The 26,294-nt window shown below is 42.1% G+C and overlaps 1 protein-coding gene across 1 annotated transcript in view; it reads right to left on the minus strand.

The window, feature by feature from the left end:
- Positions 1 to 26,294, minus strand: part of CFAP58 (cilia and flagella associated protein 58) — a 94,593-nt gene that overhangs the window by 1,924 nt on the left and 66,375 nt on the right. Inside the window, 2 exon segments of the mRNA XM_038410272.2 lie at positions 4,288 to 4,421; positions 11,641 to 11,760. Coding sequence (XP_038266200.1) covers positions 4,288 to 4,421; positions 11,641 to 11,760 — 254 coding nt within the window.

Genomic DNA, 26,294 nt, shown 5'->3' on the forward strand with positions numbered 1-26,294 from the left:
TACCTCAAGACTTCAGAGACAGGTGTCAGAAATCATAGAACCATAGGGTTAGAAGGGACTGAAAGGGTCATCTAGTCTAATCCCCTGCCAAGATGCAGGATTTCTTGTGTCTAAACCATTCAAGACAGATGGTTCCAGCCTCCTTTTGAAAACCTCCAGTGAAGGAGCTTCCACAGCCTCCATAGGCAGTCTGTTCCATTGTCCTACTGTTCTTACAGTTAGGAAGTTTTTCCTGAGATTTAATCTATATCTGCTGTTCTGCAGTTTGAACCCAAGGAATTTGGACTTGGGTTTTGCAGGTCACTCTAACCACTGAGCTATGGGCTGTCTCAATCTCTTCTTTTGAAGCTTTCCTACTTTTTATAAATAAATCATTGGAACAGGGATCAATCTCAAATAGTTTCAGTCAACCTGAAACTGCATTTTTTTTTGGCAAATAAACTATTCACCAAAAGAATTTCGCTCAGCTCTAGCGATCTTCCAGAGGAGGAGCGTGAGTCAGGGCTGGGAGCCAACACAAAACTGTCAACCTCTGAAACAGGTGTGGGGGAACATAAATCACTGAGGTCCTGGACAAGTCTCAGCATTGGCACTTGGATGAATTCCCAGAACACACATAGGGTGTGGCTAGCAGGGAACAAACACCCATGCTCAAAGGATTGCCATTGTACCTGGCCCCTGCAGGGGGTTGCCAGGGAGAGATGGCCTGCTAAATTGAACTACTGAGTTTAATCCTTAACTTTTAAACAGAAGGATGGGACTGCAGGGCTGGCTCCAGCTTTTTTGCCACTCCAAGCGGCGAAAAAAAAGAAAAAAAAACGATTGAGCTGCCGCGGAAGTGGAAGGGAGGGAATGAAGGGCCCGCCGCCGAATTGTCGCCGAAGACCCGGACGTGCCGCCCCAATAACAGACGGAGTGCCGCCCCAGGCACCTGCTTCCTTCGCTGGTGCCTGGAGCTGGCCCTGTGGGACTGGCATAAACTGACCAACAACGGGAACCTCTTTATCACTGTTTGTGACTGACAGCTGCAAACATAACCATCCCAGGCAAAGTAAAAGAAGTCATGTCCTGAGTAATGTGATTCTCAATACAATTATAACAGGACATCAATTCTAGCTACAGACATACATTAAAACAGGAGCATATTTCTTTTCTTCTCATGCACAAAAGCTAATGTGAAACCAAGGTCCAAACTGTAAACATTAAAAGTGTTTTCAAGAGGACACTTAACTGTTGGAAATGGATTGTTAGACATTATGGGAGCCTCATGTATTGAACCTAAAACTCCAGGAAGGCCATTAGCAGTGAACAATTGTTGATAATTCCAACATCAAGGCAGCTTTATACAATTTGCAGATGGACAAAGGTCACTTGTTATCACTGACTATTTTGCTAATTCCACCACCAGTACTGTTTGCTCTCTAAAATACAGTTAAGGCAAAGACAAATGCAGGTAGCTTTGAATCACAGTCAACAAAAATGGAAAAATGGAGTTTGGAGTGTCTGAAGGGCCAGGCTGGGGGAGAAGATGGGTGGAAGGAAAACTGGCTCATGCAAAAAAACATTACTGTAAATCAAACCATCCAACTGCAAAATTACATCATCCCCTAGAAACCTCTCCTTGGGGAAATGATCTACATTTCCAAACATGACTAGTGATTCTGGGTTCAACTTGAGGCACCATAATGGGGCCTGATATTCAGACTGGGCCAAGCACCCACCACCTGAAAATTAGGCCCCTTTAAGACATCACAAGTGGAACACCCAAAAAACACTAGTCACTTCTGAAAATTGAGAGCAGTCGGTTTGAATGCTCAACTGTGTTCTGTGACTGTAGAGGGAAATTACCCACCATCAAACTAAAACTCTCACCATTGGCTAAAACACTAGTGACTAACTAGATACAAAAAGATTCAGACACAGCCTGAGGTAGAAAGGGGTGAGAAGACTGGCAAAGAAAGGCTGTAGGTGCAGCTGAGGAGAAGAAAGAAGTGCTTGGGCATTGCTCCTCCCATCTAAAGTTGTGGGTAATGAATTTCTGCAGCCACAAGGGAGCACTCATGCAGCCCCAATGAGCGTGGTTTTTCTCCAAGGCTCTGCGGCACCAGGGATACTTTATCCCAATACTAGGAATATGCACTCAGAAGAAGAACTACCTCCCCCATCAGGGTGCTGTGCAGTTTTAATATTTGTAAAATCCCTTGAGATCCACAGTCCAGTCAATGCTTGAGAAGCCTTCAGTAGATGCACCTGAGCTGCCCAGTTACCACCCTGAATCCAAACTCCTATTTCTGAGTGAGATAATAGAGAAAGTGGCAAAGGGTCTCCTCCAACCGTACCTGATCAGCACCAATACCGGGACCATCCTAAGTTGATATCAGACTGGGACTAGACACAGAGACGCTGTTGCTGCAAAACAGTCTCCTGGCCGTGGGCCAGGGAAGCTGGCTGAAGCTCAACCCAGCCATGACCAAAGTGATGTTGGTAAGTGAGAGGATACACTTAGAAGAAGTGGCACATACCACTACATCATCCTCTGCCAAGAATGTCCTCGCACCAATGATAAGGATAGTTTACAGTCTCATGGCCCTTAGCAATAATGGCAATGAATGCTTCTTCTCATCTATAGCAGGCTAGGAGGTCCACCCCTCGCTGGTGGATGCAGATCTGGGCACACTGATCCAGACATGCATGACTTCCAGATTGCAAAGACCCATGCCTAGGTGTAAACCTGGTCAACCCCCTGCCCCCCGCCCATGATATTAAACCAGCCTTGGAAAAAATTATGTTCTGCTGCTGATAAAGCATCCCCACCTCAGCAATGTCCCTAACGAGAATTATAACCACCAAGGTGGTAGAGACACCTAAGCACTGGGAAATTAGGGAGGACACAGAAAGAGACTAAATGGTAAAATAAGCTCTGACTAGCATTTTTATGCTGACCATCTGCATAAACAGAGGAGGTGACAACTAAGTTACAATTTAGGCATGAAAGATAAAAATGTAAAAAACTTGGGCAGGAAGGAGGACACACAGGTGCCAGTGTGTAATTGGTTAATTTTTTTGTTATCTAGGAGTGTGGGATAATGTGATAGGTTTGAAGGAGGTAGCTCATTTTATCTATATAATGTAAATGAAAAACAATGCTCTTTGGGAACCATTTCTGGACCGCAATTCAACATCAAGCTGCTGGAACTCTGAGCCCTCTGCATGACTGTGACATGCAGAGGCATCGCAGGGAACCCTCAGATGAATGGATCCTGACTGGCCAACAGGAGAAATTTGTCTGTATATTGGGAGTGGTGAGCATAAGAGATTTGTTTGTTATACATATTCTGTGTGTGTTGCTAATAAATAGATGTCTAAAGCACAGCTGTGTAAGGCTCTTTCACTGGGAAAAGGTCATGCAGACCCATAGAGCTTGGAGCCCCGTGGGAAAGGGCAGCTACTTAAATTGGCCAGGTTTCTCCTGGAGCCCCATGGGAAAGAGTAGGTGCCTTACACCCTGAGCCCTCGGTCAGGAAAGTGTGGTGGTGTCTAAATTGACCAGGTCATGCCTTGAGCCCTCGGTAGGGTATAGGTGGGGTGCCCTATATGGTGCAGGTAACATAGGAATGAATACGACAGCCTTAAAAATAGCTCCAGCTGGTGTAACATGCTGCATTGCATCTGCTAAGAGATTCAGACAAAAGCAAACATATCATCCCAATGCTCCACTCAATGCAGTTTTCTCCCTTCCCAATATCAGATCAAATTCACAGTCCTTGCACTGATCTCCAGGTACCTCAACAGGATGGCCCTAGGCTCTCTCAGAAGTCACCACAATTATGACAGGTGATCTTTGTGAACCATGGAATTGTTCAGTTGTGTTAGTGGGGGAACAGTGCTTTCTTAGTGCCCAACCTGTGATTACGAATCCCATCCTAATGCAATAGCATTCACACAGTAACATACAACCCTGAGCAGCAAATATACTATAAGTGTTGCCAAAAAAAGGAGACTAGAGAATGGAAGAACAGGACAGAGAAAGGAAGAGGAAGATGGAAGACATACGAGAAGATGGGAGAAAAGAAAGGGAGGAAGAGGAACATGCGAAAGAAAAACATTTAAAGATTTTTTTTTAAAATGTCTAGACCTTCTCAAGGAGAAGAGGGAAGAACTCTGAGAGCACCCGAACTTTTCTGCAGTTATATCTTTGTAGGCACTCAGATGCAACTGAGGTGGGCCATGCCTAAGGATGAGGGTTAGCTGGAGAGATGGATCAAGAGAATTAACATTATTCCTTACTTGGTCTGCTGTTCCTTGCGTTTCTGGGTTAGGTATTTCTTCTTCACATTCAGGAGCTCATTGCCCAGTCTCTCTATTTCATACTTGTACTCTTGACTCTGTGACTCATACATGTTCAGTTCTGAAGACAAAACCTAACCAACCAAAAGCAAAAAATAAGCTTCACAGCTTCACAGGTTACATCTTTCACACACTCCCTTCTCCCCTATCAGATAAAATCTCTGCCCACTTGAAGACAGTTTACAGAGTTAAAGCTATACTGCATATCTCACCAAGCATCTTTTGAGTGACATTAACAACATTTACTGTAGTCCTCTACCTTCCTGGACCCAAATGTGAGCCAAAGACCCAAAACAAGGAGCACAGACAAATAATTAAGCAGGGAGTTTTAAAATGGCATAGGATCCATCTCTTTACCACAAGTTATATTTTCCTAGCATTTCAGTGTCTTGATTATTAATTTCTAATGTAAATAATTTTCAGCAGTGAAAGTACGGTAAAGGCATATTTGTGGGGGTTAGAGAAAACTGGATACAATTAACTTAGGCTTGAATAGAGACTGGGAATGGATGAGTCATTACACAAAGTAAAACTATTTCCCCATGGTATTTCTCCCCCCCACCCCACCCCCCACTGTTCCTCTGATATTCTTGTTAACTGCTGGAATTAGCCTACCTGCTTGTCACCATGGAAGGTTTTCCTCCTTTCCCCCTCCTGCTGTTGGTGATGGCTTATCTTAAGTGATCACTCTCCTTACAGTGTGTATGATAAACCCATTGTTTCATGTTCTCTGTGTGTGTGTATATAAATCTCTCCTCTGTTTTTTCCACCAAATGCATCCGATGAAGTGAGCTGTAGCTCAGGAAAGCTTATGCTCTAATAAATTTGTTAGTCTCTAAGGTGCCACAAGTACTCCTTTTCTTTTAGAGAAAACTGTGGCTCTTAAAATGAAAGTTGTCCAGTTTGATGAGGGAGAGCTGAGAGATATAAGGTGAGCCGGACATTTCAAAATGCCTTTCAATGCTTGCAGCTAGAGTTGTGCTTTCTATCTTTACTAATCAGGAGAGAGCTGGCTGGGGTCTAGACTTCCAGGGAATAGAGCAAATGTTACTCTGGAATCTTTCTGCCATCTGCCTATACCATTACGTCATTAATGTTTCTAACTGAAGGACGATTTTAGACATAGTTGAGAAGTCATCCTCTTCTACTAGCATTAATGTACCTTCTGTTGTGCACCCTTTCAAGACATTCATAAATACCTATTTCATGCAGACATTACAAGACCTGCCTCATCAGAAGCGAATAGGAACTTTAATACTGCATTTTTGTTCAAGAGGACCCACTGTATTATAGAATATAAGTAACTCCATATAAGCAATATGGCATCATGCGATACAATTATTGGCATGATCCCGATCCCATTTAAATCAATTAATTTGGAAATTTATTTCATACCATGCCAAAAGCACTTTCCTGCTGCAAAAAGAAGAATATTGAGACTAGTCAAAGTTTGGAGCCCTGGAGATGTTCCAGTTAGGAAGAGAACTTGGTGAGAGTCAGGTATTTTCTATGATGCAACATTGTTTATTTACAAGGAACACAAAGTCCTGCTTCTCCAAATGCAGGAGGAACCAAGAACAATAGGAGCAGTTTCTTAGCTTATAACTAAGGCTACAATTTAGTCACGGAGGTCACAGCAGTCATAGATTCCGTCACTTTACCGGACCTTTGTGACTTATTCCACCCTCAGCTTACAGCAGATGAAGCGGGAGCTTGAGGCAGGACTGTGTGCCCTTGCCCTGCTGCAACAGCTTGCAACTGCAAGCTGGAGAGCTGGAATCAGGACCCTGCAGCCCCTGCCCTGTGGTTTGGAAGGAGTGGAGGGACTGCAGCCTGGCTCTGCACCCCAGCCTGGCAACTTCTGCCAGGGGCTGCAGCTGGGGTCGTGTGCCCCAGCCCCATGGTGGGAGCTGCAGCAGGGGCTGTGTGCCCCTGCCCCACAGCATCCCTGGGCCATGCGGCCCCTCCTGGCTGCGCCCCCTGCTGCAGCTGCTGGAGCCGGGGGTCTTTGCCTGACAGTTCCCCCTCACCCATTGGATCCATTCCTCCCCCTATGTAGCCCTGCTCCCAGTTATTTTTAGTAAAGTCACGGATAGGTCATGGGCTCCATGGATTTTTGTTTATTGCCTGTGACCTGTCCATGACTTTTACTAAAAATAACTGTGACAAAATCTTTGCCTTACTTATAATCCCAAACCTCGTTAGTCAACAGACCCAAAAATTCTCTTGTTTTTTTCCAGAGTCACACTGTGCTCATCGGCTACTGTTTGGCTTTCTTATTTTTTGCCTCTACCTCGCTCACTGTTCTGTCCTCGGTCTCTTCCAGTTTTTTGACTAAAAGAAAAGGAGTACTTGTGGCACCTTAGAGACTAACAAATTTATTAGAGCATAAGCTTTCGTGAGCTACAGCTCACTTCATCGGATGCATCCGATGAAGTGAGCTGTAGCTCACGAAAGCTTATGCTCTAATAAATCTGTTAGTCTCTAAGGTGCCACAAGTACTCCTTTTCTTTTTGTGAATACAGACTAACACGGCTGCTACTCTGAAACCAGTTTTTTGACTGTTCTCCTTCAAACACACACACGCCCACACACCCCTGCCCAAAACAATACTCAGCAAAAGCCTGTGGGTGGGTTCAAATATTCCTTTTGTCTTAAGTAGGGGCTTATCCTTACAATAATAACAACCGTACGCTTCAACAGCAGAGGTCCAGAGCACCGAGTGTCCGTGAGCACTCTGTACAGCTTTATTCCAGGCATCTAAGAGTTATTAAAGAACTGATGCAGCCAGGTTAAACACAGGCAACCACATGGCCACCACCAGTCCATGACCAAGCAGCATCCCCGCTTCATCTCAAGGCCAATCTTCAGAGTTTGATGTGCAGGGATTTTGCCTCAAAGGTGGGCAACATGACCAAAAAGTCAGCCGTGGCCAATGATGACTTCAGTCCTCTCTGGGCCAGTACTCAATGCTACAACCCTATCACTGATAAAGTCAAACCATCTTATACCCAGTAATCGTTACTGACAATGCATATAAAATGCCACCAACTTCCTGATGTTTTGTTTAAGCAACGTCCCTGTTTCAGATCCACCTAAGAGAATCTGAAGTGTGCAGGCTTCATAAATCCATACTTTTGTATATAGTTCCAACTTTTGTTCACTCCAGACCCTATGCAGGTCCTTCACGGCCGAGGCTGCTAAACCAATTCTCCTTAGAATGTCCGGTGGGCTGCATCTGTTTGAAGACAGTTTACTGTCTAGGTAGATGAAGGTTTCAGAGTAGCAGCCATGTTAGTCTGTATTCACAAAAAAAAAAGGAGTACTTGTGGTACTTTAGAGACTAACAAATTTATTTGAGCATAAGCTTTTGTAAGCTACAGCTCACTTCATTGGATGCATCCGATGAAGTGAGTTGTAGCTCATGAAAGCTTATGCTCAAATAAATTTGTTAGTCTCTAAGGTGCCACAAGTACTCCTTTTCTTTTTAGGTAGATGAAGTTATCCACTATTTCCATGGGTTTGTCCAGAAGCAGAGATGTCTTGTACCACAACTTTTGTGCCAACACTCTGGATTTTTGCTTTTACCCAAGAAATCCTTGGCCCAAGAGCAGGTGCCTCATGCTGGAAGCTCTCTAGTGTAGCTTTAAGATTGTTTGCATCCTGACTAAAGAGGATGACATCATCCGCATAATCCAGGTTGGTAAAAGAAGTTAAATTGACAGTTATACCGATATTTGTGGAGATATGTTCAAGGAAGCAATCTATTGTGCAGCAGAACAGGGCTGCAGTCAGGACATATCCCTACTTCACCCTGGATCTAGTGTGAAATCTGTGAGACCTGTGGCTCCCTCAATGCACCCATGCTTCTGAGTCATTATATAGGTCTTGAATTAGCCTCAGGAGGATGTCAGGGACACTGATGCCTCGCAGGTTCTTCCACAAGGCAGCTCTAGCCTTACAGTTACATAAACAAAAGGATGAGTTCACAGCTATCTGTCCCAGTGAAGTTTTTACTCAACCCATAAGTATATGTTGACCTGGCACAGGAAAATAGCATGTATGCCTGTTTGCTAATACAATATTGTGTGTGAGGAAGTAAAAATGTACACAGCAGTAATTTAATGCATTAAAGACCAATGAGAACTCTAAGGAAAACTTTGAATCACGTTCATCTTTGCTAAACTCCTGCTTCTATTTTACATTTTTTTGCATTTCTTTTCTCGTCTTCCAGATAACTAAGATTTACATAAAAACAGGCTCCTTTTTATTGAGGGTCCATCTGCTCCTGAAGGATTTTCCCCATGGTTGGTGTAGAGTTGATTATGATGCAGAAATAGAAGATGATGACTTCAACAGGGAAAGGAGCTGAAGGAGCAGATGAACTCTTGGGAGAAGGCTCTTGCTTTCATATAGTCAAGAACAAGGGAAGAGCCCTATATTACATGTAAGTAGAATTGCTTCTCATGATTACACCTTCAAAAAGTTTTCCATGAGGCAGCTCTTCAGAACCAGGAAATCCTGATTTCTAGTGACAAGGGGTTAAGATAGATTACTCTTGTCAGCCCTGTAATAAGATGTGAGACTAATGTATGCATAATGCACTGTGAGAGAAATAACATTTAGGAACAGTTTCCACTAGCATGTTAAAAGGAGTATGAAAATGTTTTTGACTCACTTATTAGAAGATTTCACTCATTTAAGAAAAAATGTAATTAAGCCTCATGTATCTGTAGTATCTCAAAAGGTCCATGTGGATAAGCGTTTAGAGTAATATGCTGCACATTAATATTCTAATTGCACTTTCATTTCTTCTTTGTTTAATGAAACAAATAAACATAATATTACTAAATTCTATTCTCAGAATGCTTAGGAAGCTTACACATTAGTAAAACAACCTCCATTTGTTTTCCCCAGCAGAGAGGCTATGAATATTATTATGGTCTTTCATACAGAAAGCACAGTTAACAGGCCTTACACAACACTGTATTATAGATTAGAGAAATGTCATGTAAGTGCTCGTCAATGTACCCACAGTAACATGTACAGTTCTGTCCATTTCAGAACCAAAACACCATTGGAACAAAACCAAGGGAAGTGGTGGATTCTGCATCTGTTGAAGTCTTCACATCAAGACAGGATCCCTTTCTGGAAGATAAGCTTTAGTGAGACATAGGTTACTGAGTTCAATACAGGGATAACTGGATGAAATTCTCTGTCCTGTGCTAGACAGGAAGTCAGACTAGATGATCCAATGGTCTCTTCTGGCCTTAAAAATCTATGGATCTACGAAAAAGAAGTCAATTTCTGAAATATAACTGACAAAAAGAAAAAAAAAATTTGTTAGTCTCTAAGGTGCCACAAATACTCCTTTTCTTTTTGAAATATAACTGTTTCCATTAGCCTCTGAGTGCAGACCAATAAACAGGCCCTATATTTTGTCCAAGTAAACCTGCTGAGTTAGTAATATTTACATAGCATACTATTCCTGGACTCAGAGTAGCAGCCGTGTTAGTCTGTATTCGCAAAAAGAAAAGGAGTACTTGTGGCACCTTAGAGACTAACAAATTTATTAGAGCATAAGCTTTCGTGAGCTACAGCTCACTTCATCGGATGCATTTACCAATGTAAATTGCGCATCACCTGCGCATCTACCAATGTGATATATGCCATCATGTGCCAGCAATGCCCCTCTGCCATGTACATTGGCCAAACTGGACAGTCTCTACGTAAAAGAATGAATGGACACAAATCAGACGTCAAGAATTATAACATTCAAAAACCAGTTGGAGAACACTTCAATCTCTCTGGTCACTCGATCACAGACCTAAGAGTGGCTATACTTCAACAAAAAAGCTTCAAAAACAGACTCCAACGAGAGATTGCTGAATTGGAATTAATTTGCAAACTGGATACAATTAACTTAGGCTTGAATAGAGACTGGGAATGGATGAGTCATTACACAAAGTAAAACTATTTCCCCATGGTATTTCTCCCTCCGACCCCCCCCCCCCCACTGTTCCTCTGATATTCTTGTTAACTGCTGGAATTAGCCTACCTTGCTTGTCACCATGAAAGGTTTTCCTCTTTTCCCCCCCCTGCTGCTGGTGATGGCTTATCTTAAGTGATCACTCTCCTTACAGTGTGTATGATAAACCCATTGTTTCATGTTCTCTGTGTGTGTGTATATAAATCTCTCCTCTGTTTTTTCCACCAAATGCATCCGATGAAGTGAGCTGTAGCTCATGAAAGCTTATGCTCTAATAAATTTGTTAGTCTCTAAGGTGCCACAAGTACTCCTTTTCTTATTCCTGGACTGAAATACAAGGTGTTCTTTCACAGATTTATTTGGATGAAATGGAGGATCTACTTATTGACCTGCCCTCAATGGCTAATGGAAATGGTTAGGTTTCAGATGATTCTTAGAAAGAATGCTTCTCAACTGATGGTTCAGTCTTTGCTTGTAGAGACATTTTATAGTTATTCTTCATCTTTGACTGTTGGTCCTACTTGTCCTCTTACTTGTATCTATTGACTAATCAAGCTGAGCATATCCAGTTATTTTAATCTTTCCTAGTAAATCAATATTTTCAGGCTTTTGTCATTATTGCTATTCCCCTCTGAACTCCTTCCAACATCCTGATGATTTTTTGGCAGTGAGGTGGGAAGAGCTGTGACTCTTAGGCCAGTGTTTCATAGAGAATGTAAGGAAATGTTGAATTTTTTTGACAAACATCAGAAATATTTGTTTAGGATAAGACAAGACTCGTAAATGAAGAAAACTATGCCCATTCCTCACAGTTAAAAAGTCTTTGGCATCAGAGCTTAGTGTGGAATATGGATGCATAAAAAGCTGAGAGGAAACGGCTGAACTGCTAAATAACTGTATAGCCAAGTAACATCACAGGAAAACAAAGGTGTCTTTTGATACGCAGCTATAGTTTAGGAAGTGTCCTATTTTAAAGAGCTTGTTCCATTTTCCCTGACATTATTCTTTATTATCTTTTCTCACTTGCTATCTCCCTTACTGCACTGCAGTATTATTGGCCATGCTGCACAAAAGCAGTGAAAGCACTGTGAAGAATTACAGTATTCTGAAAACCCCCGGACAGTGAAACATTTTTAACTCCTTGCCCCCACCTCCAGCCAGAGATTGAGGCTCAGGTTCTCAGCACCAAAAGACTCCTTGGGAAGACAGACTTCCCTGTGCAAAGCACTGATGTAGTTCTATAAGCATAGCAGCCCTTCAGATGGACTCTCTTTCTGATTAATCCCATGAAGGGCATCTCTTACTTTCAATTGCTTGGTCTTCTCTCGGAGGGTGTGTCGGTAGAGCTGCAACTGTTCTGCCGCTTCAGGCCCAGGCTGCCGGGCCAAGATGTGCTTCAGCTCTACATACAGCTTTTCCTTTTCCTAAGAGACAAGATAAGCAGAAGAACAACAGTTCATAAGTGCTCTTATTTGCTGTCACAGTAACAACAGGACAACCTGTATTTATATCAACCCAGCTGAAAGATGCAAGTAAATCTAGCAGCTATTTGCAGAAATAAATCCACCTGTGTGTCAGTCTCTGCCTTGCTAGCCATAAGGTGTTTAAAGTTGTTGTGATAGAAGTGGGATAGCTCATTAAGAGAAACACCCAGCTAGTTTGTACTAAGAATTAAATATTCTTAAACACTGTCATCAGCAAACCTGCTTTGGCACAGAGAGTATAAAACAGTCACCAGAAATGTAGTCAAGGAGAAAATTACTTACCAGTAATTGTGTTTATTGTAGTCCCCTTCTCCCACCCCCATCACATTACACTAAGGGTATAGCTCCACCAACCTGGAATTAAGGAGTCAACCAAACTGTCAATCACGGCCTGTATAAAAGAACCAGCCCACCCAATTTCTCCTCCAAATAGAATCCTGCAGAGCAAATAAATATATAAGAAAACCAAACAACACACAGCACTAATTGAGAGAGCCCCCAAGGAGATGTGGGAGGAAAGGAAAATTAGGGATGACTATGACAAACACAATTACCAGTGAGCAATTTTTCCTTGTCATATGTCTCCTCTTCCCACACATTACAATAGAACCTATGTGGTACATGGATGTAACAAGCCATAAGTTCCCAGAGGAACTCCATGACCACTTGTGGCTTTCAATGCTGAAAGGCTGCTTCCACATATGGTTTAAGGCCTAATTTATTTTACCTGAGTAAATACGTGTATTATGTAAGGTCCATATCATGGCTTTGCACATTTCAATGTGGCTAATGCTTCACCACTCTCAATGATGTTGCCATCTGTCCAGGTTTTCCCAAGATCATCCCTTTTTTGAAGAGGCTGTCCTGGGAAATTTGTAAATGTGCTCAGTACACACTACCAGTTGTTTATGGGCCCGGGATCATCCTGGATGTCCTGTTTTTTTGTACCTCAGAGATGGCAACCCGACCACTCAAATCAAATGATTAATATAATCATCCTCCTTCAAAAAAGACATAGCAGGCATCTAAGTTTGTTAGATAATGAGAAAGAATGATCCCCCTTCTGTATGCTGTGAGTGTAGAAATGTTCTTTTACCAGTATTGCCACATCTCTCAATACTTGGTGTTTTTCGTGGTACCCTGCTCCTGCAGTAAGGTGATTATGAGAATTTCAGCTATCATTTAAAAAACAAGTTTCTAGCCCTTGTGGTTGCAGAGAAAGGATGGAAAATGTGTACATCCAAAAGGCTCAAAACCAAAACGCAGATAAAAAACTTTTTTAAAAATATCATTTTTAGGCCAATCTTGTGATTTTGGGGGGCCAGACTCATAATTTTAACATTTGAGGTTGTGCTTATCAAATGAAGGCTTAGAACTAGGGCTATTGATTAATTGCAGTTAACTCACACTATTAACTCAAAAAAAATAATTGCGATTAATCGCAGTTTTAATTGCATTGTTAAACAATAGAATCCCAATTGAAATGTATTAAATATTTTTGGATGTTTTTCTACATTTTCAAATATATTAACTTAAATTACAACACTGAATACAAAGTGTACCGTGCTTACTTTATATTATTATTTTTATTACAAATATTTGCACTGTAAAAATGATAAAAGAAATAGTATTTTTCAATTCACCTCATACAAGTATTGTAGTGCAATCTCTTTATCGTGAAAGTGCAACTTACAAATGTAGATTTTTTTTTGTTACATAACTGCATTCAAAACCAAAACAGTGTAAAACTTCCATGAAAGTTTATGCCCAAATAAATGTGTTAGTCTTTAGGAGCCACAAGTAGTCCTTGTTGTTTTTACTGATACAGACTAACATGGCTACCACTCTGATACAAGTCCACTCAGTCCTACTTCTTATTCAGCCAACCGCTAAGACAAACAAGTTTGTTTACATTTGTGGAAGATAATGCTGCCCGCTTCTTATTTGCAATGTCACCTGAAAGTGAGAACTGGCGTTTGCATGAGACTTTTGTAGCCGGCATTGGAAGGTATTTATGTGCCATATATGCTAAACATTTGTATGCCCCTTCATGCTTCGGCCACCATTCCAGAGGACATGCTTCCATGCTGATGACACCCATTAAAAAAATAAAGCATTAATTAAATTTGTGACTGGACTCCTTGGGAAAGAATTGTGTGCCTCCTGCTCTGTTTTATCCACATTCTGCCATATATTTCATATTATAGCAGTCTCAGATGATGACCCAGCACATGTTGTTCATTTTAAGAACACATTCACAGCAGATTTGACAAAACGCAAAGAACGTACCAATGTGAGATTTCTGAGGATAGCTAAAGCACTCGACCCAAAGTATAAAAATCTGAAGTGCCTTTCAAAATCTGAGAGGGACAAGATGTGGAGCATGCTTTCAGATGTCTTAAAAGAGCAACACTCCAATGCGGAAACTACAGAACCCGAACCACCAAAAAAAGATAATCAATCTTCTGCTGGTGGCATCTGACTCAGTTGATGAAAATGAACATGCATTGGTCCGCACTGTTTGAATTGTTATTAAGCAGAACCTGTCATCAGCATGGAAGCATGTCTGTGGAATGGTGGTTGAAGCATGAAGGGACATATGAATCCTTAGCACATCTGGCATGTAAATATCTTGCGACACTGGCTATGACAGTGCCATGCAAATGCCTATTCTCACTTTCAGGTGACATTGGGTTTTCTGGTAAGCAGGTCAATTGTACTGAAGAAAGTTGGCAAAAGGAAGTAGGGATCTTCTTTAGCAGTTGTTGAGGAAGACAATGGCCAATGAAAGTTAGGGTAGGGCCAATGAATGATGCAATCCTGACACAAAGAGCAAAGGAGAAGAGAGTACGGACGGAACATCCCCAGTTGCTTATCTGATCCGGAGAGGGAGCACTAGTGTGCTGACAGGGTCCAGAAAGGAGAGGAACTCGGGAGATACTGAACTCAGCTAATCCTCAGAACACCTGAAAGGCTAAAAAACATGGATGGAAAGTAAATAGGAAGAGTAGAAAGGGGGTGAGTCTGGTAAGAAAAGCAGGACCCTGGATATCATGTCATCACAAGGTGAGTCTGGAGCCTGACAGATAGAAGAAGCTGTAGTGTTATACTGGGACTCCATGAGGCAGATTAGGAGACTGTGGGGCCAGTGAACTTCTGGACATTTTTTGTAGAAGATGCTGATCCTGGTCAAATCTAGAGTCTAAGCACAAGGGAGCAAGCATTAGGAAGGCTGCCTGCGGTAGGCCTGGTCCTCTCATTTACAACAAGTTGTTTTGTATTTGGGGGCTCATTTACTGTCTCTCTCTCTGTGTTTTTTATCCTTTTTACTAATTTTTTCATTTAAAAAACCCATCTTCTATCTTATCCTTCTCCACTCCCAGGAGAGCTGGAAGGGGAAAAGAAGCATGTTTGAACAGAAACAGAACTAAAAGACAAGGAATGAATAAAGGGACCTAGACTTCCAGGTTGAAGATGACAAAAAGACTGAGTAGGAAGTAGGCAGGCTTGGTCATTTAGACTGGCTTTGATGAACATCCTTTTCACCTATCTGCTTCATGGACGGTGAAGCTATCCTTAGTTGAGATTCTTTTGTGGGTGTGAAAAAAAGGAGACCTACAACAGTGTGTAATTGCTGTGCATGATCTATGTTCATCATTCAACATCGTATGGTACCTGGGCCAAGATTTTCAAAAGTGAGGCGTGATTTGGGATCCCTCAACTTTTGGATGCCCAACCGTAACATCTTCACAGGGCCTGGTTTTCAGCACTTTCTGAAAATTGGGACCTTTTAAAGCATATCTAGTTGAGCATCCAAAAATCATAAGTTACTTTTGAAAATCCTGGTCTTAAACTATGATAATTTATTCAGAGGTACCCCTTATAAGTTTTTATCAATGCCTGGCAGAAAACACAAAATCATCACTCATAAAGTGTGCAGATGACATAAAGTTTGGGGGAATGGTAAATAATGAAGAGGACAGGTCACTGATACAGAGTGATCTGGATTGCTTGGTAAGATGGACACAAGCAAACAATATGCAATGTCATATGGCTAAGTGTAAAATTATACATCTAGGAACACAAAATGTAGGCCACACTTACAGGATGGGGGACTCTATCCTGGGAAGCAGTGACTCTGAAAGAGATTTAGGGGGCATGGTGGATAATCAGCTGAACATGAACTTCCAGTGGGATGCTGTGGCCACAAGAGGTAACACAGTCCTTGGCTGTATAAAAAGGGAAATATCAAATAGAAGTAGGGAAATTATATTACTTCTGTATTTGGCACTGGTGCAAATACTACTCGAATACTGTGTCCAGTTCTGGTGCACACAATTCAAGAAATATGATGATAAATTGTAGAGGGTTAAGAGAAAAGCAAGAAGAATGATTCAGGGATTGGAAAACATTCCTGATAGTGATAGATTCAAGGCGCTCAATCCATTTATTTTAACAAAGAGAAGATTAAGGGATGACTTGAATACAATCTGTAAGTACATACATGGGGAACAAATATGTGATAGTGGTCTCTTCAGTCTAACAGACAAAGATCTAACAAGATCCAATTGCTGAAAGCTGAAACTAGAGAAATTCAGACTGCAAATAAGGCATACGTTTTTAACAGGGAACATAAGTAACTATTGGAACAATTTACCAAGGGCTGTGGTGGATTCTCCACCGCTGGCAATTTTAAAATCAAAATTGGAAGTTTTTCTAAAGATATCCTCTAGTTCAGAGAGGAATTGATTTAGGGAAGTCCTTGGGCCTATGTTAAATAAGAAGGCAGACTAGATGATCACAGTGGGCCCTTCTGGCCTTAAAATCTATGAGGTGATGTGATTTTTTCACAGAACAACTCCTCTGTAACCAGGCAGCCCACTGTAACATGAACTACAATTTGCACATGCAAAGCATTACATGGAACTTTCATTCTGCTGCACAGAGTTTCACTATGTCTCTAAAAGTGACTTCTAACATTTTTTGTTACTTCGGGTTCAAGCTTTTTGTATGTTTAAAAAGCAACAGCAAATGAACAAATGGCCTTGTGAAAACCAGGCTTCTCTGTGTTAACATCCATCCCTGAATGTGTCACGGATTTGTATTTTGGGAGCGTGTACTGGTAATTTGGATAAATATGGACCAGTTGATGGATTGAAGGTCTTATGTGCAATTGTTTTCCAATTTATTTCTCTCCTAACCTCCTACAAGGGCCAACAAGCTCTTCAAACATTGTGCAATGGGGTGTATAATAACCCCATTTAGAGACAAAGCGTGCAATTCTATTATAAAGAGAATCTATCTTATGCAACAGAGACTCATTAGTTGTCCGATGTGTATTGTCTCCATAGTCCAGAAGTGGCAGAACCAGCTGTCTTGTAATGCATATCCTGTCCTTCTTTGGTAAGTGCTGTCCATCTCTTTTATATCTAGTCAATTAATTTGTCACTGGGTTAGAAGCACCATATGACAGGGAAACATCAAAAGAAAACCCTGTATACTTAATTCTTTCCTCATCAGCAAAAGTTTGTATTCACAGGTTGACACGTCAAAATATTCTAACATTTTAGCCAAGGATGCAACAAAATGTGACTTGTGTATCACATGTTATGGTGTTTACCTTTCAAATTACTTTAAAAACACATATAGCTGGACTAAATTTAAGTCAGTATACAAAGTATATCTAATACTATCAGCAAAAGTGGTGCAGTTGTCCCCACACATACATATTTGGGAATGCCTGGTAAAAACAAAGCAGTATAAAATAACTGAGAAAGAACCCTGAATTTCACAATGCATGGTCGGGGCTGGGAGATGGATGAGCTGAGGAATATGCAATGTAAACTACACCTGGGTATCTCCTTTATATCCAGCCACTGGCTGGTATACTGACTATATGGAGTTACCAGCCAGTGCTGTCTGACCCATCAGCAAATGGTATTCAAAGGAGTGCTGATTTCAGTTGTGATATTTCCTGTACTGCAACCACTGAAGATGGCTCCTGCTGCTGTTTGGACAGCAGCTGAAATTTACCCCTCCTCGCTCCCTCCTTAGTCTCCAGGGGTGAACCTAGTGGAGATGGGGCAGACAGAAATCAATCCTCCACCTATAGGAAGACCATCGGGCTGCAACCCAGATGATATTCCAGCTGAACACCTGGAGTAGTAGTTAAGACCCCTCACACCCATTATGCATGGGTAATGCTACAATTTAGTCACAGGTATTTTTAGTGAAATTCATGGACAGGTCATGCGCAGTAAACAAAAATTCACAGCCCATGACCTGTCCATGACTTATACTATAAACATCCCTGACTAATCTTGGGGCGGTGGAGGGCCGCTTCTGAGAGGGGGTCCGGGGCCAACAGCTCCAGCTGCCAGGGGCTGCTTAGCAGCGGCTGCTCTGGCCATCCTGGGACTGCTGCCGGGGGCCACCAACAGTGGCAGCTCCTGGGGATCACTGCCGGGGGCCATCGACAGCAGCTGTTCTGCCCATGTAGTCTGTCGCAGGGGTTCTCAACCTTTTTCTTGTTCAGGCCCCCCTCAACATGCTATAAAAATGCCAGGGCCCAGCAGGGGAGGGGGGGCGGGAACTCAGGGCTCCAGGCCGGGAGTGGGGGGGGGCAGATCCTTGGGCATAGGCATCATTTTATTTCTATTTGGGGGGGCAACAGCTGGCAGGGCTCGAGCCAGCTCCGCAAAACAGGGTCCAGGGAGGGAGCGCCACCTCCACCCCCTGATTCACTAAGAAGGCCATCCAGCCTGTCTGGGCTCTGCGGGGATGCATCCAAAAAATATAACTCAATGGGGGTGCTCAGTTCAAAAAGTTTGAATACCACTCAGGGTGCAAGAAAGGGGTAGCTAAGGGCTGTGTGCAGAAAGGGGAGTAGCTCAGGGTGCAGGCAGGGGAGTAGCTAGGGGCTGTGTACGGGTCAGGGGGGGGCTCCCAGTGCAGCTCCCACCTTCAGCAGGGGGCGGGGGCAGGGCTCCCAGCTTCAGCCCCGTGCCACTCCCGGCTGTACGGGTGCGGGGTGGGTGGGATGCGCCGACTTCAGCCCCACGCCGCTCTCAGCTTCAGTGCTGGGGTTTGGGGCACCGGGTTTCAGCTGTGGGGCTCCGCAGCCCCCCTGAAAGGGCTCACAGACCCCCAGGGGTCCGCAGACCTCTGGTTGAGAACTGCTGGCCTATAAGGCTAGCCTGCTTGCTTGCCTATATATATATATATATATATATATTTATATATATCTCTTTTCTTATGGACTTCTTATTTTCTTATGAATTTGATTATTTGTTTTATTAAGATAGACTTATAGGTTTATATTAAAGCATTTTGGCTGTTAACACAAGGGACCTACAGGCCACATCCTGTATGTTGAGCTAAGGCAAAGTTAGCAGACATGTTTTCGGGACCTTTCACCTAGATAGGTGGTGATGAGCTAAAGCATAAGGTCCATATATGGCTGCGACCTTTAACATAGCTAGATAAAGAATGCTTGAAGAAGGGTTGCATGGGGGCTTCCTAAGTTCATACCCTATTGAAACTTAACAGGTAAACCACAAGGAAAGAACCAAAATAACTGGATAGGACAGAAATAACAAATGTGAGAATGAGCTAATGTCATTAATATGTATGTATATGTCATCAGTACGCACAAACAGACCAGCCTATGGAGTAAGTGTCCGCTGACATTTTGTGGGTGAGGAAACTAAGTTTGGACATAGAAGGAGGGCTCAAGTACTCAAGCCCTATAAGAGAGGTGACCCACCATGCCAAGAAAGTTTTTTTCTAAGCTTCCTAATTTCTAAGCTTATGGATTCCTAAATTTTGAGCTTCAAGGCTTCTTTGTTTATTAGTCTATAAGTCTGTTAGTTCTTAATTGTAAGTTTAAGACAGGTTTCAGAGTAGCAGCCGTGTTAGTCTGTATTCGCAAAAAGAAAAGGAGCACTTGTGGCACCTTAGAGACTAACAAATTTATTAGAGCATAAGCTTTCGTGAGCTACAGCTCACTTCATCGGATGCATTTGGTTTTTTCCACCAAATGCATCCGATGAAGTGAGCTGTAGCTCACGAAAGCTTATGCTCTAATAAATTTGTTAGTCTCTAAGGTGCCACAAGTACTCCTTTTCTTTTTGCGAATACAGACTAACACGGCTGCTACTCTGAAACCTGTGATTATGCAAGGCACTGAATTTAGCCGTATAGAGTGGAAATCTAGTTTTTTTCCAACAAATGCATCCGATGAAGTGAGCTGTAGCTCACGAAAGCTTATGCTCTAATAAATTTGTTAGTCTCTAAGGTGCCACAAGTTTAAGACAGTTAGTTAAGTAAAACTCTTAAGTTAGCTTCAACAGCTCTTAGCTCTGTAGCTTCTCCTAAGCTCTACATTTCCCACTCAAGAACTGAGGAACCTGGACCTGAACTTTCTTGGCATGCCAGAAGGAAGGCTGGTCCTTTGTCTCTCACCACCAGGTTATCAAGGAAGGGTGTAAGTATATTAATCAAAAGCTGTATCGTATAATATCACATGTATCTCTAAAACAATATTACTACATTTGTAACTCTAATTATTTTACCATTTAATTATTATTCCCTTTATCTCAATAAACATCTTTAAGGCTACATTCATCTCACTGTAAGTGCCCTATCATACATCTCATCTCGAGAGTCCTTGCAAACTCTGTGTAGCCTGATTCTGGGACAAGAACCTTATTATCTTCTGATCAGATTAATTGGTAAGCCTATAACCCATATTATCCAAATTAATAATATTAACTTCCTAAAATCAGGCACACTAGTCCCTGGGACCAGCCACACTGGCTGCTACTCGGGCAGTCCATGAGGTCAGCTGCTTGGGCAGCCCTGGGGTCAGCCACACTGGAAATTACACCCTCCAGCTCCAATGCAGATGTCCTCTAAGGGCTTGTCTACATTTACAGCACTGCCGTTGTAGCACTTAGTGAAGACACTACCTACACTGACAGGAGAGCTTTTCCCATCACCACAGTTAATCCACCTGCCTGAGAGGTAGAGAAGCCCTCCAGTCAACATAGCACTGTCTACACTGGGGTTAGGTTGCTTTAATGGTGTTGCTGAGGGTGTGGATTTTCCATACCCAGGAATGATGTAGTTATACTGACATAAAATGGTAGTGTAGATCATAGAATCATAGAATATCAGGGTTGGAAGGACTTCAGGAGGTCATCTAGTCCAACCCCCTGCTCAAAGCAGGACCAATCCACAACTAAATCATCCCAGCCAGGGCTTTGTCAAGCCTGACCTTAAAAACCTCAAAGGAAGGAGATTCCAAGACCTCCCTAGGTAACCCATTCCAGTGCTTCACCACCCTCCTAGTGAAAAAGGTTTTCCTAATATCCAACCTAAACCTCCCTCACTGCAACTTGAGACCATTACTCCTCGTTCTGTCATCTGCTACCACTAAGAACAGTCTAGATCCATCCTCTTTGGAACCCTCTTTCAGGTAGTTGAAAGCAGCTATCAAATCCCCCCTCATTCTTCTCTTCCGCAGACTAAGCAATCCCAGTTCCCTCAGCCTCTCCTCATAAGTCATGTGTTCCAGTCCCCTAATCATTTTTGTTGCCCTCTGCTGGACACTTTCCAATTTTTCCACATCCTACTTGTAGTATGCGGCTCAAAACTGGACAGAGAACTCCAGATGAGGCCTCACCAATGTCGAATAGAGAGGAACGATCACGTCCCTCGATCTGCTGGCAATCCCCCTACTTATGCAGCCCAAAATGAAGGCTAAGTCTGTTTCACATAGTAGAAATTACTGCTGCCAAAAACTGCTCACTTTGCTCGCTCTTCCCATGGAGAAAAGACTGTCAGTGACTGATATCTCAGCCCTTTGAGCGACATTCCCGTGTATTCCCAGAATGCCACTCAGCCATTACTGCAGTCACAATCCAATTCCTTCTGTAGGTGGTAGTATGCAGCACAGAAACCAGTAACTGGGATCAAAGTGCTGTGTTCACTTAGATGGCCTTTTCTTATCTGCTCAGGATGCTGCAAACTCCTGAAATGACCCCAGTGTATGATTTTGAACTAGAGGTGATCAATGATCTGACCACTAATGAAGATGTATTTGCATCAAAAATGCACCAGAAAGCCCCAGTTCTCTCATAGTATCAGTGTGGCCTTCTGGTTAGATATTTCAACAAATGTGACTAGTATGGCTGCTACACATCAACAGCCGTTTCAACCAGCTCTGCAAAAATCCTATCATGCACCGAGCACTCTCCCTCACGCAAAAAACATTTCAATCTGAGTAAATTTCCTTTGTGTTTGTTCCTGTCTCTAGCAACAGGAGCACCACAGCCGTCAGCAAAAAGAAAATAAAGGAAGACGGAGTTGTAAAGCGAAAATGTGCCATTTACTGTATCTTACCATCTCCCAAAACACTTAACCAAACTGGAAATCCTTATCTTAATTAGTAAGGGGTGAAAAACAGCACAGTGGCTCTGCAAGCGCATTGCAGTCAGACATGGCTTTGCTGAAGAAAACAGTTAGTCAACATGCCACAGGGGGTTTCTTGTTTATTGGCATTATAACCAAAATGTCAGAGCTAGGCTGAACTCCAGAACCATTTTGTTTATGATGTCATGGAGTATTACAGCCTCTTCGATGGGATGAAATCCCCACTGTGAGATATTAAATAGGAGGCTAGAATCTGGTTTAAAATAAGACTGTATATATTGTCATAGTCATTTTCCCTTTATAAGCAAGGTACTTTTTTTATATATAATACAGTAGTTCTTGGCTCAGGATGTCTATGATTAGGAGTTTTATGAGGCATATGAGAAATTAGCATACAGTAACCTTCACGATTTTTGTAACAATAGAAGAAATTTGCCTCTAGCACTTCGAGCTATGTGCAATATGAACTTTCTCAATAAACACTTTTCAAAAGCTATTGCTCTTTCTCCTTGTCTATTTTAAATATGTCAAACACCTTTGCAATTGGCAGCTGTCTAGAATAGCTTGCATTTCTATCATCAAGTAGACCCAACTTTAACAGTCTTGGGCAAGATTTTAACAAACTAAAACTAAATCAGGCTTGAAACATAACGCTGAAGTCTCTCCACAATGTGGCAGCACTCACCCAGATGTCCTGCAAGGGGCTGCAAGGAGCATCTCGTTAAATGGTGCAACCAAATTGAAAGGAAGCTTGGCATGATTTCCCTGCCTTTGCTGGAATTTGCACCACTCAGGACAGTACTAAATTATCCCTGTCTGAGCTGATTTATCCCTCCGGCTCATAAAAATGCTTCTGAAGAGCAAATTTGTTTCCCTTGGAGCGGAGCAGATTGCACCAAAATGACTGGCATTTTCAAAACAACTTAATGAGGGGAAAAAATACCTTGGAGCCTCTTATAAAGTCTTTAACCTCAACTCTTTCTACCAGTGACACAAGTTGAACACTACATTATCACTGTCTTTCAGGAACAAAGTATAAACATTTCCAGCAAAAGTGCAATTGCTTCCTATACATTTATTTTTGCCAGGTGTTGTTACCTGCTTCTTTGGGTGTGGGTGAGAAAGCTGTTTTGTTCAACTTGGAAAACAAATGTGAGAGATTCTCTCTGCTCCTCTACCTCAGAGCTCAAAGGTCTATGACACAAGGTTTCTAACAGGCTAAGGGAGGGGGGAAATTACATAGGAGCCCCTTACTAAAATATTGACAGCATTTCTCTGATTGCTAGTTATATGGGGCCAGATTGTCAGCGAGTATAAATCTGTGTAGCTCTGTTGATGTCAATGTTTACCCTTGTCATGGCAAAAAATGAAGGATTAATGATCACTTGTTCTTTTCTATATGTTCACAAGGACAAAAAAAAATTAGATTTGGTGAGCTGTTCCCTTGAAACTGAGAATTGTGGTGAAAAGGCACGGACTTATTTAAATGTTCTATCTGACTTCAAGGTCCTTGCAACTTACCCGAGCTTTGGTTGAACAGAATTCTAAACAAACTTCTGTTTCATCTTCTCCTAGGGATTTCTTTTAACATATTTTGCAGGATGGCTAGAAAAGGTTGATGCAGATCCCATCAACAAGGAGTCTAAATATTCTAAATGAATAAGTCAGAAAGGTATACAGTGTGATACCTTTGACTGGGCTAATAATTATACACAAACTTTCAGGACACAAAAAGTCCCCTCAAGTGAACATCAGTTTGGCTCGAAAGCTATTCCACTACAACTTTGGTTTAATGATGCAATGGCTCTTATCTAGCTGACTGCAGTCTAAACAGTCAGACTAGCAGACAGACTTAGCAAGGTTCTGGTGTGAATGAATGCTTAGCCTTGCAGGCTAGTGGCTCAAACAGCAGAATAGGGCTTGAGAGACCTCGGTTCTAAGTCTACCACAAGCCTGCAGGATAATTTCAATGGGAGCTAAGCACTTAACCTGCTTAGGTGCTTTTGGGAAATCCCACTAGGTAACTTTAGGCATCCAAACAGCTTTGTCAATATGTTCCTTAATAGCCTAAGTCCCATTGCCTTTCTATGACACTTAGCCTAAACCTCACAGCAAAACACTGGGACTTAGGCTTCTAAGTGCCTCCGTCACTTTTGAAAATGGGACTTGCGCACTTTTGAAAATGTTGCTTCTTGAACATGTATTTTATCATTCCAGTCCTCTCTTAACCCTACAAAATACCTGTCTATCAAAGTAGCAAAAACTCCTTGCCTATGCTAAGTATCTTACTGAATGAAGAGCTGTCCCCTGAGAGTCTGTGGAACCCACTGAAAGGCAACAACATATGCAAGGCATACACACGGCAATTCTGAGATTATTAATTTGCAAAAAAGAGCTTCCCCCTGTAACCTGAACTAAAATCTGATGTGCACTAACAGCTCTTAGCTTTCCCGGTGCATGTTTACGAAGAAAGTGGAGGAATACTACTAAAGAGAAGGAAAAAATGTGGTCCTTATTGTCAAACAGAAGCAACTGCTGTGCCCACAGAATATGGGCCTGGTTATGTTATGTTTTTAAACTATGACCTCCCATGTGTCCAATTTTAAAGATATCAGGCCATAAGAGATTTTATTAACAGTGATACCTACCTCCCCCTCAAAATGATCTAGTTGTTGTTGCATATCTTGTCGTCTATGTTCCCCCAACACTGACACTACTCAGAGTCTTCTGGGTATGAAACTGAGAGGATTTAAAAAAAAACCACTTTGCCTGTCACTGTCGTATGTCATTTTTTAAATGACACACACAATAATCATCCATCACTGAAGGTGTTGTCATGGATGTTACATGTCCTGCCACTCGGGACTGTTGAATACATTCGCTCTGTCAGAAAAACGCCTGCCAAGTGGTACCTGAGTAATGGGGATTTTCAGCAAGCTTTGGGTTGGGTGCTATAATGTGCATTTGTGAATGCACTGCTATACTGTTGCTGCACTCCTCCAGTAGTTTACTTTCTCTAAAAGGGTCTGGATGGCTCACAATCTAGACTGCATTGCTAACACCACAGCAAACTTTGTGCATAGCAATGTATTTATTCAGCAGAGCGAGTAATTTACCTTTCCTTAACGAGATAACTATTTGATTAATATACTTCACCCTGAGGTGCACAGCAGATTTATTTCCTTCCCAGATATATGCTTGAATCCAGGGATGAGGAGTAAACATTCTTTATTCAGTTCGTTTGTTACTTACTGGACCAAATCCTGAAGTCTCCATTCATACTTTATTCGTGTAAAACTCCAACTGAAGCCAATTGCAGTTTTGCCTGATTCAGAACTTCAGAAGTTGACCTATTACATGTAGTGTTTGCTATTTAATAGCACTTTGGGTTAATGCTCATGATTCACAGGTTCAGATTTGGTGCAAGATTCCAGCAAAAGGAATTTGGTGGTCTCTGTGACTTCTGCTTTTCTGCTAAATTGTGTGCATTTATCTCATCCTCCCAACCTGCTCTCTGCCTTTTGTCCTTTTGTATCCTGTCTGCCATGTAGACTGTGAATTCTCTGGGATGCCTGTACATGTACATGCCTGTACAGCACTTACAACATTGAGGCTCTGATCCTTGATTAGGGTGCCTGGGTGCTACCAGAGCACAAATAATTAATATAATAATGCTCTCCATCACCATAAAAAGAAAAGGAGTACTTGTGGCACCTAAGAGACTAACAGATTTATTTGAGCATAAGCTTTCATGAGCTACAGCTCGCTTCATCGGATGCATTCAGTGGAAAATACAGTGGGGAAATTTATATACATAGAGAACATGAAACAATGGGTGTTACCATACACACTGTAATGAGAGTAATCACTTAAGGTGAGCTATTACCAGCAGGAGAGCGGGGGGGGGGGGAAACCTTTTGTAGTGATAATCCACTGAACGATGAAGTGAGCTGTAGCTCACAAAAGCTTATGCTCAAATAAATTTGTTATTTTCTAAGGTGCCACAAGTACTCCTTTTCTTTTTGCGAATACAGACTAAC

Source organism: Dermochelys coriacea, chromosome 7, assembly GCF_009764565.3.
Source record: "Dermochelys coriacea isolate rDerCor1 chromosome 7, rDerCor1.pri.v4, whole genome shotgun sequence".
Taxonomy (NCBI): Eukaryota; Metazoa; Chordata; order Testudines; family Dermochelyidae; genus Dermochelys; species Dermochelys coriacea.